This window comes from Vipera berus (assembly GCF_964194415.1).
Source record: "Vipera berus genome assembly, chromosome: W".
Classification (NCBI taxonomy): Eukaryota; Metazoa; Chordata; class Lepidosauria; order Squamata; family Viperidae; genus Vipera; species Vipera berus.
The window spans coordinates 34,703,208-34,718,764 of NC_138210.1; the positions used below are offsets into that span (position 1 = coordinate 34,703,208).

The 15,557-nt window shown below is 39.3% G+C and overlaps 1 protein-coding gene across 2 annotated transcripts in view; it reads left to right on the top strand.

The window, feature by feature from the left end:
• Nucleotides 1-15,557, top strand: part of LOC308676568 (F-box/LRR-repeat protein 20-like) — a gene marked incomplete at both ends in the record, with an annotated part of 278,610 nt that overhangs the window by 134,868 nt on the left and 128,185 nt on the right. For both annotated transcript variants that reach the window (XM_081342445.1, XM_081342446.1), the window contains one exon: nucleotides 11,386-11,440. In XM_081342445.1, coding sequence (XP_081198571.1) covers nucleotides 11,386-11,440 — 55 coding nt within the window. The remainder of the gene's footprint in view (nucleotides 1-11,385; nucleotides 11,441-15,557) is intronic.

The window sequence follows — 15,557 nt, forward strand, 5'->3', positions numbered from 1 at the left end:
TCTCTTGAGAAACCTATATGTGGGTCAAGAAGCAACAGTGAGAACTGGACACGGAACCACTGATTGGTTCAAAATTGGGAAAGGAGTCCGGCAAGGCTGTATACTGTCGCCCTGCCTATTTAACTTATATGCAGAGCACATCATGAGAAAAGCAGGGCTAGATGAATCAAAAGTTGGAATTAAGATTGCCGGAAGAAATATCAACAACCTAAGATATGCAGATGATACCACTCTAATGGCAGAAAGTGAAGAAGAACTAAAGAGCCTCTTGTTGCGGGTGAAGAAGGAGAGTGCAAAACTTGGGTTGAAACTTAACATTAAGAAAACCAAGATCATGGCATCCGGCCCTCTCAATTCCTGGCAAATAGATGGGGAAGAAATGGAGTTTAGTGACAGATTTTATTTTCCTGGGCTCCAAGTTCACCGCAGATGGGGACTGCAGCCAAGAAATTAAAAGAACCTTGCTCCTCGGGAGGAAAGCCATGGCAAATCTAGACAGCACACTAAAAAGCAGAGACATCACCCTGCTAACAAAAGTGTGAATAGTCAAGGCTATGGTCTTCCCAGTTGCAATGTATGGCTGTGAAAGTTGGACCATAAGAAAGGCTGAGTGCCAAAGAATTGAGGCCTTTGAACTATGGTGTCAATGCTGCAAACATTGACATGTTTTTGCACTGACAATGTAAGAGACAGCCTTTTGTTTAAACTGCTACACTTTGAATCTTGGAGGGAGGGAATTTTCTAACGACTGTTTTGAGAAGATAAGAAGCCCGTGTACAGAATGGGAGGAGAGACCTCATATGTGAAACTAATTGGATAATGTGATTTAGACGTGTAGATAAGGACGGGGATTGTGTGTGTGTTACGATGGGTTTGGGTGGAGGAGATTTCAGATTCTGGCATCACTCCATGAGTGCCGATGTTTCATTTCATTACAAAAACTTTTTAGATAAATAATATGCCTGCAATTTGTTTGATTTGTCTCATTCATCGGAACCATGACATATGGTGCTGGAGAAGACTCCTGCGAGTCCCTTGGACTTCAAGGCGATCAAACCGGTCAGTCCTAGAGGAGATCAACCCTGAGTGCTCTTTAGAAGGCCAGATCCTGAAGTTGAAACGCAAATACTTTGGCCACCTAATGAGAAGGAAGTACTCACTGGAGAAGAGCCTAATGCTGGGAAAGATTGAGGGCAAGAGAAGAAGGGGACGACAGAGAATGAGGTGGCTGGATGGAGTCACTGAAGCAGTAGGCGTGAGCTTAAATGGAGTCCAGAAGATGGTAGAGGCTACTCCTCTTTTTTTTTGAGATGCCGATGCGAAGTAGAGTTTGCCAATTTTTGGTTGCTCTAAAATTTTAAAATGTTGCCTCTTAATATGCGTTTCTTGAAGACAAATTATGTCTATTTGTAATTTTTGTAGACGTGTAAAATATTTTCTCCTTTTTGAGGGGGAATTTAAGCCGTTAATGTTTATTGATAAGATCCCAGTTTCCTCCATCCTTTTCAATTATATCTAGGTCTTAATCTTCTAGTCGATCTTATCTATCTCTGATCTCTTGGTCTTGCACCTTCTTCTGAGTAGGAGTATGTAGTTTTGGTTTCTTTAGTCTCTTCCCTCACTCTTTGGTTGGCCTCACCTTTAACTGGCGTTTCCTCTTGTTTTTTGGGTTCCGGATCGTCTCTCTCCAGAAAGGCTCTGTGGCTGTCAAAGAACTCCATTGCTTTGAGTGGTGTATCCAGTCTGTACCTTTTCGCTTCCCAGTAGATTAAAATCCCTGCTGGAATCAGCCAACTAAAGTTCACTCCTTTTTCAACAAGTTTCTTAGTTAGAAATTGGTAATCTCTTCGAGCCTCTGTTATCCTTCTAGGGATTTGCTTGAGAACCACGATTTCTTTTTCTTTGTATTTCAGCGGTTCATCTCTTACTTTTCTCAGAATCTCATCTCTTGTAACTCTTTTTAAAAATCTGACATGCACTTCCTTGGGCACCTTATTTCTTCTGGCATAGTTTGAGTTGACATGATAGGCCTGGTCTACTTCCCCTTCCATTTGTGACTTCCCAAATACTAATATGTCTGCCAGCAGCTCTGTTATCAATTCTAAAAGTTCCTCTTCCTTATCTTCCTGTATGTTTTGAAATCTTAAAAAGTATGATGCTCGCTCCATTTCTATGACCGCCAGAGAGTCTTCCAGTTCTCCGTTTATTTGCATCAATTTTTGGTTTTCATCTTTCAAGTCTTCTAATTTCTGATCAACCTCAGTTGACTTATGTTCCATTTTTTGAATTCTTTGCTAATTTTCTGCAATCATCTGTTTGAAATTTTCCAGGTGGGAGTCTATGTTATTAATTTTTTGATTCATTTTGTCTAAATCACTTTTCAACTCTTCATGATTTTTAGTTGCTGTAACAGACTGGGCAGCTTTAGCATCATAGATTGCTTGTAGAATCGCTTGGGTGCTGTTGTAGCATTGTAGTAATTGATTTCTGGTAGACTGGGCTTGCAGAAGTTGAAGCAGGAGCAGAAGAGCCTTTTTTCCAAGTTTGGATAAATTAGAGATGCTCATCTTTGTCTTCAAGTTGTATGGTATCTCTGCCTAATGGCTAAGTTTTGTAATCGAAAGGGCTCCTAATGATTAGGAGAAGCGAGCCATCAAAAATAGTAAAAATAGTAAAAAGTAAGGGGAACCAAAAAATAAAAATCCAAAATAGTGGAAGAGGAATAAAGAAAAAAAAGAGAAAAAAGAAAAAAGGAGACCAGAGAAAAATAAAAGGAGCAAATTAGGGGGTGTCTAGAAAAGCAGTGGGGCAAAGACAAAAAAGATACCCCAAAAATAAGGGAGAGAAAAAGGAGAGAAAAAAAGAAAAAGAAAAAGTGAAAGTGAAAAAGCAAAAATAGCAATAAAAATGATAAAATTAGGTAATAAAAATAAGTAAAAGGTAATAAAAATAAGTAAAATAAATAAAAGTATCAAAATTGTAATCTAGAAAGTTGTATTCAAAAGCAGATAATAGCAATTCCAAACCTCTTTGTATTTATAATCCAGAGGAGTCAGATAGCTTCAAAGACAGACTTGTTTAGGCAATAATCTATTTTAAAAAACCAGGCAGGCCAAAAAGACCAAAAGGAGTTCTTTTTTCTTTCTGAAACAAAGTTTCCAAGGACCTTGAAAGGAATGTTGGGCAAACAGCCAAGTTCCAATCTGAGATAACTCCATTCAGGGAGGGTGGATGAAATTTTCAGGTTTCACCACTAGATGGCATTAGCTATCCATTCCATCCTATTTGCGGGGAAAGTAAAAGGAAAAAATAACTTTCTAGTTTAAAAAGTAAAAATGCAAAGTGAAAGTTATGATGGCTTTCACACAAAACGCCCAGTTCTATAGAGACAAAAGCTTTCCCAAATTTTTATGCCACAGACAGCCTTGTAGTAAAATAAAGTTTTCACTTAGCCGGAAGCTTAAACCGCCACTTGTAAATCGGGAGGGGGGGGATAAAAAGGGAAAATTCCACCCCCTCCCTAAAACTAAGGGCTTCGCTCTCAAAGGCTGAAAAAAGTCCTATCCGCTAAGGGTCTTGACTTGTAAAGAGAGTAAAAGGAGTTTTCTCACCCAGCTCAGCTGATAATAATCATAATCATAATCATAATCATAATCATAATCATAATCATAATCATAATCATAATCATAATCATAATCATAATCATAATCATAATCATAATCATAATCATAATCATAATAAGTTGGAAGGGACCTTGGAGGTCATCTAGTCCAACCCCCTGCTCAGGCAGGAAAGCCTATACCATTTCAGGCAAATGGCTGTCCAGTCTCTTCTTAAAAACTTCCAGTGTTGGAGCATTCACCACTTCTGGAGGCAGGTTGTTCCACTGGTTAATTGTTCTAACTGTCAGGAAGTTTATCCTTAGTTCTAGGTTGCTTCTCTCCTTGACTAGTTTCCATCCATTGCTTCTTGTTGTGCTTTCAGGTGCTTTGGAGAATAGCTTGACTCCCTCTTCTTTGTGGCAGCCCCTGAGATATTGGAACACTGCTATCATGTCACCCCTCACCCTTCTCTTCGTTAAACTACACATACCCAATTCCAGCAACCGTTCCCTATATGTTTTAGCCTCCAGTCCCCCAATCATCTTTGTTGCTCTTCTCTGTACCCTTTCTAGAGTTTCAACATCTTTTTTACATTGTGGTGACCAAAACTGGATGCAGTATTCTAGGTGTGGCCTTACCAAGGCATTGTAAAGTGGTATTCGTACTTCACGTGATCTTGATTCTATCCCTCTGTTAATGCAGCCTAGCACTTTGTTGGCTTTTTTGGCAGCTGCAGCACACTGCTGGCTCATATTGAAGTGATTGTCTACTAGGACTCCGAGATCCCTCTCACAGTTACTACTATTGAGCAAGGTACCACCTATGCTATACCTGTGCATTTGATTTTTCCTGCCTAAATGTAGAACCTTACTTTTTTCACCATTGAATTTCATTTTGTTAGCGCCCAGTGTTCGAGTCTGTCCAGCTTTGTCTCTGTTGAACAGCTGACAATGGCGGATCACACAAATTAGACTTTGAAGAAAGAAAAAAAATGGCGCCAAAATGTTTTTTCTTTTTAAAAGAATAAATTACGAGGACTTTGCTAAAATTTAAATAATATACTGGAATTTTTTCTCTTTTTTTATTATTATTGCTATTAAGAGTTTATTTCCCTTTCTTTTTTGGATTTTATTTTTATTTTTTTCCCCTCCGGAGTGCAGAGGGAAAGTGAAAGTGATAAGAGAAAGTGATTTGTAGCAAGTGAAAATGGCTTCAAGACGGCAGGCAGTTCCTGCTGTTTCTCTTCTCCTGTCATTCAGCCTACTGTAAAACCCAGATCCCCTCCACCCTCTCCTCCACCACCAGCACTTACACTTAAAGACCTGCAGGATGCTTTGAAGTTGCAGGCACAAGAAATGACTTTACAAATAAAGGAAGAGGTAGCTGATCTTCTTGAACTTAAAAATAGAGAGATGAGAGAAGACATTTTGTTTGCATTTCAAGGAACACATATTGAACGTTTAGATGACCGTGTGGATGAGGTTGTGGAAAATAGTGACAGACTTGAAAATAGAATTGCTAAAGCAGAAAATAAAATTGTCAAAACTTAGGATGAGCTGATGATTTCACAATTTAAAGAAATGGAATTTGCTCTGAGAATAAGAGGGTTGAGAGAAAACCCCCGTGAGGACTTACTGGAAGAGGTGATTAAGGTCACTGCTCCCATCTTGGGATGGGATCCTAAGGAGCTATCAAGGGAGGTGGAAAAAGTTTTCATGGTCAATTCCTGGATTGCGAGGCAGAAGAATTTACCTAGAGATGTGGTGATTTATTTCTCTAACAACAAATCTATTATAACATATCTTCCTTGTTTGTCTGCTTCTATTAACTCCGCTGTCATAGTATTCTTGACATAAATAACCACTCCATTCTTCTTATTCATTGCAGAAGCAATAAATTGTGTACCCAATCTAGAGTTCAATAAGTACTTTTGGTCCATAGCCCTAATATGTGTTTCTTGCAAGCAAATAACATCAGTCTTAAATTGTTTTAAATATTGAAAAATTTTCTTTCTCTTCTGTGGTGAGTTTAAGCCATTAACATTCCAAGTTAGAAACTTAATCGCCATCCTTAGCGACCCGAAGCTTCTGGAGCACGTCTGCCAGGAGTCCCTTAACTTCCTATAGGTACGCTTTGGAGGTTCCATAACTTTCTGCTGGTCCTGTTCTTGCTCTCGTCTCGCTCGTCTCAAGGCAGCACGGGTCATCCTCTGGTCTCTGGCATCTTCCGATGAAACTGTAATTTGATCCACTCCTGTAGCTTTCTCGTCTGCCTGCGTTATTCCTTCAGCATCTTGAGGCTTTCCCTCGCCATTCTTCTTTGTAGATTCCAAAAGTGGTAAAGGGATTGCTTTTAAAACATTGCTATAAAAATCACGTGCCTGCATCACTGTGATAAGACAATGTCTCGTGCCTTCATGCATCACCACCATACCCCCTGGTATCTCCCATCTAAACTTGATATCACGTCTCTTAAGTTCCTGTGCCAGAAAAGCAAAATCTTTCCTTCTCCTTAAAATTCTTGGAGGGATCTCTTTTAGAACCAAAACTTCTTGTTCAGCAACCACAAGCTTAGTATTATAGGAAACTTGAATGACTTCATTCCTAATTGCTCTCTTTGTAAAGTAAACAACCACATCTCTAGGTAACTTCCTTTGCCTTGCAATCCATGAATTCACACGAAAGATTTTGTCTATATTTCCCACAATTTCAGCTGCTGACTGTCCCAGTACCCCTTCCAAAGCTTCAGAGACTATTTGCTTCAAATCTTCTTTAGGATTCTCTTTTAAGCCTCTGATTCTGATAGCAAACTCCATCTCGTGGTACTGGACCAAGGTCAAGTCGCTGTCAATTTTATCCACCACATTTTCAGTCTCTAACACTTTTGCTTCTAATCTAGAATTATTTTGGCTAAGATCTTCCACTCTTTCGTCCAAGCGTTCAATACATAAAGCCATACCTTGAAGTGCAGGCAAGATGTCTGCCCTCATTTCTGTAAACTTCTCCTCCAGCTTTTCATCCATCTTTTCATCTATAATATCTGCTATTTGTTGTGAATGCTTTTCCAAAGCATCCTGTAAGTCTTTAACTGTCAGTGCTGGAGCAGGTGCAGGAGGCAATAAAGCTTGCAGCGAGGACTGTTGCACCGGGGAAGCCCCCGCACTTCTGAGAACTTTGGAAGATTTAGCCGCCATCTTCCCCCACTTTTACTTGCTACGCACTTTCACTTTCAGAGTCTATAAAATCCATTGAGCTAGAGAACAAAAATCCACTTTCACCTTGATCTCCTGTATCGCTCTGCCCGCGTCCTTGCACTCCAGAATCCTTTCTGCTGGCAGAGGTGGTTGCTAACGCTTTGTTCTGCTCCCAAAAGCACGGAGCAGAAACGCTGCGCAGCCCGGAGCAAACCCAGGCTTCGGGGGGGCTCGATCCTTCAGCCGCCCGAACTTAAAGCTCAGGCGGCCCCGGAGAGCTCAACCCCTACCAGGGTACTCACCCCCTCCTCTTCTCCCGAGGAGGGGGCTTCCGAACCGCCGAAACAGCTGATCGGCGCTGTTTTCGGCGGTTCTACAAAGCCGCGGAGCGGACAGCCTAGAAATGGCTGTCTTCAGCGTCGCATCGCCACCGGAAGTCCGGTGATTTATTTCTCTAAGAGGTCACTTCGAAATGAGATTATCCAGGCCTTTTATCAACAGAGATTTCAATTTGCAGGTCAAGATATTATAATTTTGAAAGAAATACCTCCTAAGATGTTGAGAAAAAGGAAGGATTTTGGTTTTTTGTCTGATGAACTTAAAAATCGACAAATTCAGTTCAGATGGGAGATCCCTATTGGAATAGTGGTGAGTCATGCAGGGACACGATACAGGCTTAATACGATTGCTAAGGCTAAAGAATTTTATACTTATGTCCTGAAAGCAGGTTCACCACCATCTCCATTGCCTAAGAGAGTGGAAGAAGATAAACAACAAGTTGAAGGTGCATCAGCACAGTTTGTTGGAGAGGCACAATTGGCTGAACCCACTGAACAGAGTTTGATGCTAAAGGCTGACCCAAAAGACCAGAGAATGACACGTGCGGCACATAAGCGGAGAGAAAAGGAACAACAGAAACAGAAGATGGATTCTGGGCCTATGACACAAGGCCCTGTTATTACGGAGCCGGTGGGAGGGGCGCGACCAAAGAGACCAAGGTCACTGAGGATGGCGATAAAGCTTTTGACATGGAACGTTAATGGCTTAAATTCACCACAAAAAAGAAAGAAAGTGTTTCATTATTTGAAGCAACATAAAAATGATATTGTTTGCCTACAAGAAACTCATATTTGTGCAAAAGATCAAAAATACTTGATTAATTCTCAGTTGGGACTTCATTTTATAGCATCTGCTCCAGATAAAAAGAGTGGAGTGGTTATCTACTTTAGAAGAGACTTATCTGCTACGTTAATTGAATCTGATCCACAGGGAAGATATGTTATTATTGAACTATTGTTACAAGGCAAGAAGATTCTCATTATTGGATTATATGCTCCTAATCAACAGCAAGGAAAGTTTTACAAGTTTTTACATGATAGGCTAACTCAATTGGATTATAAATCTGTTATCTTGATGGGTGATTGGAATGGTGTTTTGGACTCAAATAAGGACAAGAAGAGGTTGTCTAAAAACTCTCCTATCTATTCTAGATTGCCTAGTTTTTTTGATTTGAAAGAAGACTTGGAACTAAGAGATATCTGGCGGGAGCGGAACTTGGAGGATAGAGATTTTACTTTCTTTTCGGATAGGCATCAATCGTTTTCTAGAATTGACTTTTTTTTAGTTACTGGTGATCTTATTTCCAGGGTCAAGAATGTCAAGATTTTTCCTAGAACGTTATCGGACCATAGTCCTGTATGGATGGAATTATTTAGGGAAGATGGAATAAGAAGATCTTGGAGATTGAATGAAAATTTATTTAGATATGATGTACTTTCAGAAAAATGTAAAGATTATTTGAAAGAGTTTTTTGTTCTGAATATGCATAAAGGAACACCGATTGAAATGGTTTGGGATGCCAGTAAAGCTTATATGAGGGGGATTTTGATTCATATGAACAATGGTTATAGGCGTAAGCAGATGCAAAAACGTAAAGAATTGGAAAAAGAGATTAAATTGAAGGAGAAAGTTTTTATTTTGAATCCATTAGATAAGAGATTAAGGACTTCAATAAATTTGTTGAAAGAGCAATTTAATATGTTAATGGCGGATCAGGTTGCAACTAATTTGAGATATGCGAAGCATAATACTTTTTGTAATGCAAATAAGCCTGGTAGGTGGTTAGCTTATCAATTAAGGAAAAAACAGAGGTTACGTACAATAGAGAAAATAGAATATAAGGGTAAAGAAACATATCAACAAAATTTGATCAAAAAGGGTTTTTTGGATTTTTATCAAAAGTTATATGCTAGTGAGAATGTACAAACTTTAGATATAGATAAATATTTACAGGAAGTGCATATTCCTATGCTTTCACATGAACAAAGGGAAGGGATGAATTGTTTAATTACTTCTGAAGAAATTATTTCAGCAATTAAACAGTTAAAAGTGGGTAAGGCTCCGGGTACAGATGGCTTAACAGCAATTTATTATAAAACTTTACTTACAGAGATGGTAGAACCTTTAAAGGAACTATTTAATAATATCCAGGTTGGAGGAGAGGTGCCTCCATCTTGGACAAGGGCTTTTATATCGTTGATCCCAAAGGAGGATCAAGATCTTACTCAGCCTAAGAATTATAGACCTATATCGCTTTTAAATACAGATTATAAGATTTTTGCAAAAATATTGGCAAATAGATTAATGTCAGTTTTGAAACAGATGGTTCATACAGATCAGTCTGGATTTATAACTGGAAGATATATGAAATATAATGTAAGACAATTAGTTAACTTAATTGAGTATTTGGATAAGAATAACCAAGTCCCTGCGGCATTGATATTCTTGGATGCTGAAAAAGCCTTTGATCAATTGAATTGGCAATTTTTATTGAAAGTTGTGGAAAAGATGAACTTTGGGGATGAATTTTTGCAATCTATTAAGGCCATATATCAACAACAATCAGCGCAAATTATAATTAATGGGGGATTAACAGATGCTTTTAAAATTGAAAAAGGTACAAGACAAGGGTGTCCTCTGTCACCATTATTGTTTGTTTTAACATTGGAGATTTTATTGATTAAAATTCGGGAATCAACTAAAATTCAGGGAATAAAAATAAAACAGAATGATTATAGATTAAGAGCGTTTGCAGATGACTTGGTTGTTACATTATCTCAACCAATTCAATCGGTTATAGATTTGATGGAAATTATAAAACAATATGGGAAAGTTTTGGGCTTTAAGGTGAATAATCTGAGGACCCAGATTTGCTGCATTTTCAAGCGTTGCATTAGCACACAGATGGAGCTCCCCATCTCCCCAAGGTCTTCGTTTGGATAAAAAGTGTTTCGATGGTGGCAGAAAGGAGTTGGGGGTGGAGCAGGAGACAGGCACAGAGTTTGCGCTGAAAATGACAGTTTCTGGGGTCCATGATCTTGCAAGAGTTCAGGTACCCATTCTCTGCAAAAGAGCATGGATGCCTGAACTTGCGCGATATTACAGCAGGGCTTTTCAACCTTTTCAGAGATTGTACCATTTTTAGGACATGACAATATTCAAGTACCACCAGTGCTAATATTAATATTACAAGTACCACCAGTGCTAATACTAATATTACATATAAAAAGAAAAGAAAAGAAAAGAAAACTTATTCAAATGCTAAATGAAACTTTTTAGTCCCATATTTGTTCTGGATATAATCAATCCACTTTTTCCACTCCATAATATAACGTTCTTGCAAATGATCTTTCAAGTAAGCCGAAATCTTTGCCATTTCCGCCAGGTCAGAAACTTTTAGAGTCCATTCTTCTATAGTCGGCAGTTCCTCCTTTTTCCAATATTGACCTATTAAGAGTCTTGCTGCTGTAATTAAGTTCAACATCAACTTAATGTCCACAACAGTAGCATCTGTAATTATGCCCAATAAAAACAATTGCGGACAAAACTTTATCCTTTGCTTAAAGATCTTCTGCATATTCCACCAAATTTTTATCCAAAAAGCCTTAACCTTTTTGCAGGTCCACCATATATGAAAATACGTTGCATCTTCGCCACCACACCTCCAACATTTAGGTTGACATAATTTATGATCTTGATAAACTGATTGTCTGTGGCAAAGTCCATCTAGTCTCATACTTTAGATTGCTTCTATCAGTAGTTTTAATCTTTGTCTCCACAACTTCATTTAACTAATTTTAGTAATTACTAATTCTGGTTTGTGGATTTAAATTGCAAGGAATGCAGAAGCATAAGATGTGTATCTCCAGCTAACTAAAGGTTAAGTATGTCATCCAGTTGTATTATCTTAAGCAATGAAAAATATGAGTTGTAAAATGTTTCTCTACTATACTTCAATTAGTCAATTAATACATTAATAATAACGTATGCCTCGAGATACACAGTTTACTTAACAGTTTATTGTAGTATTAATCAACTTACACCCCCCTAAATTGTTGCTTTTAATAAGTGACCACTCAACTATTTTTGTATTTATTGATTAAATGTCTTATTCTACTTTCAATTTTTCTGAACTGAATCCTGGGATATTGAAACCAGGCTTCCAGACAAAACTCTTGATAGCTGTTGTTTAAGTCATTCATTTGCAGAAGACCCCTATACATTTAGTTACTTCTTTGTGTGTTTTAACAGAATATTCTCCTTTCTGGATGTGGTCACTCTATGCCGCTGCGCTCAGGTCTCCAGGGTAAGAATGTTTGCATACTAGTACTGGTAAGGCTTTCTCTATTGGGTATCTCCAGGTTGTCACCTTGAAACCCAAAAATCAAATCAAATCTTTAGTAAGATTATAGACCAGCATATGAAACTCAGGAATGTGTCAGCTTTAATTAATATTTCAATGTGAGTCCATATTCTCCCACCGTTTCTGCAGTTTGTGTTGGTATCAGTACAGTATCAAAAACCTCTACTCATTATGTTACTCTGACATGCAGACTGTCATGTTGTTTAGCTGTGGGAAATGGTTGGCCTGTATTCTCTTCCCCTCTAATTCATTTTCACAGGTCCAGGGTAGCAAGAATTCTGGAGGGCATGGGTAGGGGAGGGCTTGCAAAATGGACTTCATACAGGCAGTCCTCAACTTATAACCAGAATTGGGACTGGACCTTCCATTGGTAAGTGATGTGGTTGTTCAGTGAGTCAAGGCCAGCTTTATGACATGTTTTGCCATGGTTGTTAAGTGAATTGCCATGGTTGTTAAGTGAATCCAGCTTCCTCGATTGACTTTGCTTGTTGGAAGACCCCTGGGTAGGTTGCAAATGGCAATCATATGACCCCAGGATGCTGCAACTGTTGTAAATACAAACCAGTTGTCAAGCAACCAAATTTTGAACATGTGACCTGCGGATGGTGCAACGGTCTTAAGTGTGAGGACCAATTGTAAGTCACTTTTTTTAGCACTGGCATAATTTCAAACAGTCATTAAATGAATGGTTGTGTGAGCTAATATTTTGCTCCAATAATTAAATGCTTGGCTTGGGAAAAAATCATAAGATGCTCAGGCTCATATTTTGCTAGACATCAGGAAATGGAATTTTAAAACTGGAGATCAGTTAGTGAGAACACTTTCCTTGTATGCCTGTGTGGTTCATCTGTTTCATATAAATGCACATGGTATACGTCAGAGGAGATCTTTTTTAATAGTGAATGGAATGGGCCATGAACAGAGTGGCACAGTTATTATAATTTACAATGTGAATTTCACAATGAGATTTATTAATTCTTGTTTATTCTGTAGCACGTTCTTAATATGTGTCTATTGTAGGTTTCCCAAATTTGCTACATTCCAAATATATTGGACTTCAATTCCCATAATTGAAAAGTAGATGCATTCCATGTTAAAGTTTGTAAAAACAAAGTGCTGAGCATAAAACTGCCATAGTGCCACATATTTTTAGATGTATAAAACTGTATATCTGTGGAATATTGTTTTATTACTCTGATTGCCCCATCTTGAAAAAAAGAATAAAGTTCAAACAGAGAAATCAAATTAGTCAAAAGGTTGGAATATTACTGTCTAGGGCAGTGCAAATCCTTCAGAACAGGTACCTTGCAGTACCTGGTGCATGCATTGCAGAGGTCAATTGGAGCAGCCTCTAAAACAGCTACACAAGCCTGGAAAAAGTCACAACTGCTTTAATAATTCACAACTCTTTTGAAGGACTTTTATAACCTTGTTGGAGTCAGTAAAATCTGCACTGGGAGACATAATTGTGAAAAATATTGCTTGGAAACATTATTGCAAAAACAATAAAAGTGTTTAAAGGATTTTTGAAAGTATGAAATATAGTATTGAGTCTCATCAAATAATACAGACATAATTTTGAAAAGGGGGAAGCAGGTACATAATGTGTTCATTAAATTAAAGCTTCTTTGTAGCTTCTCATACTTTATAAGGAAGCCTTTCTGCTGGTTTAAACACCTAGGCTTTAGATGATTATCCCATCTGAATTGAACCAAAATAAGGTAGTCCAGGTGTTGTACGTTGCAATATAATATTCATTACACAGAGCCTTCACTCTTAAAATGTCATGAGGTATTACAGGTAGTCGTCAACTTATGACCAGTTGCTTAACAGCCATTCAAAGTTAGGGCAGACCCCCAAAAGCTACTTACGACCTGGTCCTGTCGTTTTGGCCACTGCCATGTCCCTACAGCTGATTACCCTTATGACTGACTGCAGGGACACTGCAGTGCTCCCCATCTATCTCTTGCCCCCGGGTCCCTGCAGGCCTTTCCGCCCTCCCCCACACACCAGGTCCCTGCAGGCCTTTTCCCACTCACCAGTTCCCTTAGGCCTGATTCCCACGCTCCACATCCTCCTCACATACCTTTTGTTCTGACCCAGGTCGTGTAGGCAGTCTTTTATTGCACTGCTAAACCACGACAGATGGCCCACCAGGGGTGTTGGTAAACCTCCACCCCACTTTTCCCAAAAAACAGCCACCCACAGTCAGTGTAACACAGTCCCACCAGCTGAGTCCAATAGTCACCAAAAACAAGCCCCCAAACAGGAAGAAATGTGAAGTCCACAAACCCAGTGAAGAGGTTGCAAAAACAAAGTCTGTAAGCCACAATCCAGAGTCAAAGTCCACAAAGCAAGGTAGAGGCTGAAACATGAGTCGGAGTCCAGAAGTCAAGGTTTCGAAAAGTCGGTGGAGTTAGTGCTGAGGCAAACGGTTGTTCCTGATGAAGGCACACTCCCCTGGCCTCTGGTTAAACCAACACAAGCCAGGTGTTCCTTGTGAGGAGTGGCAGGGCAGTCTCCTCACAAGCAGCCTTTCAGATCTTCTCTGAGCTTCTGTCCACTCCACTCTCCATGCCCTCGAATCAGGTGCAGGAGGCAGCTGTTCCTCATCAGAGGGGATCTGTTGTCTCTCATTACCACTGCCTGTCTGCAGCCAATCCTCCCCTGTGTTCGTGAAGACAGGTAGCTCCCTGTCTGGTCGACCACCTCCCCCAATGCCGGAGGAGCCTGGGACAGCATTGTCCTCAGCCCCTGGACTCTCCAGATGTTCCAGGGGAGACATGCCATCCCCGTCGGATGGTCCTGGTTCCAACTCCTCCTTCTCCTCCAAACTGGGATCTCACAGGGCCACGACACTGTGAGGAATAAAAATTCAACTCCAAGGGTGTTGGAAAACAAAACAAGTTTTATTTAAGCTTTTGCAAAATCTGGTGTACCCTTCTATATGCAAATAAAGGGCCACACTGAATGAATTTCAGCATTGACTTTTATACCCTATCCCATGCATCATGCCACATCCTTCTTAGCCAGACCAGTTGATAGCCTGGTTCAGTCACATGATTTCCAACCGCCTAGCAACCACAGCCTCTAATTATTAGATCAAAAGCCCCTTTTGTTCCTGTCTCATCTCCCCTCCCTTTTCTGTGGCATGATTTGTAACATCCTGCTAACTAAGGGTGTAGCTTTATCTACAAGGTGAACTGTCACCCAAACTGGAAAATTGCAATTATAAAGGATTTATGTCTTCCCTTGTTTATCTATAAAAATGCCTACTTTTCATCTAGAAACTATGTGTGTAACAAAGTCCATGCTTCAGTTAAACATTGCTGCACTTTGGTTCATAGATATACTTTAAAATACTAACTCTAGGTGTTAGACACAAAAATAGTCACAAATTGAAATCCACTCTGTTTGAGTTGCAAATAGAAAAGAAGTTTATTAGACTTCACAACAAAGTCTAAAAAGTAATGGTTTGAAAAGCTGGTGGATTCAGGAAGGCAAACAATGCAATGTAGCCAAGCGCTGAACCACACCCCCAAATTCCAAAATCACATATTATTATACATCCTATCACGACGCCCCATTCCCTCCCCCATGGCCCCGTTGGCTTAGGCTTTGGAGGTTACAATCTATCAGAAACGCCTAAACAGAATACATTATCTCCGCTCCTGTTTGCTTACATTATACTAATAAGATCCCTCCCCTACTATCCTGTTTACTCAGACCATATATGTACATGCTTATCAATTCTAGAGGAGAGATGTCTCCCAACTTCTACACCTCTCAGATCAAGTAGGGGTACCAGGCACCAGAAGGTACATAAAAACAATTCCTAGATGGTGACTCACACTTGGCCCCTATTGTAACTCCTATTCTCCCCCTCCCTCCACTTGAGGCTTGTATTTTTCCCCATATACTCAAAGCATCTACTCAGGCAATTGATTATAAAATGATAATTATAAAATATAAAATATGATTACATGATAATACTGAAAGCATATATATTTTTATTTTTAAATTTCCTCGCTACTTCCAGTTATTTTCCACACAGGCAGTT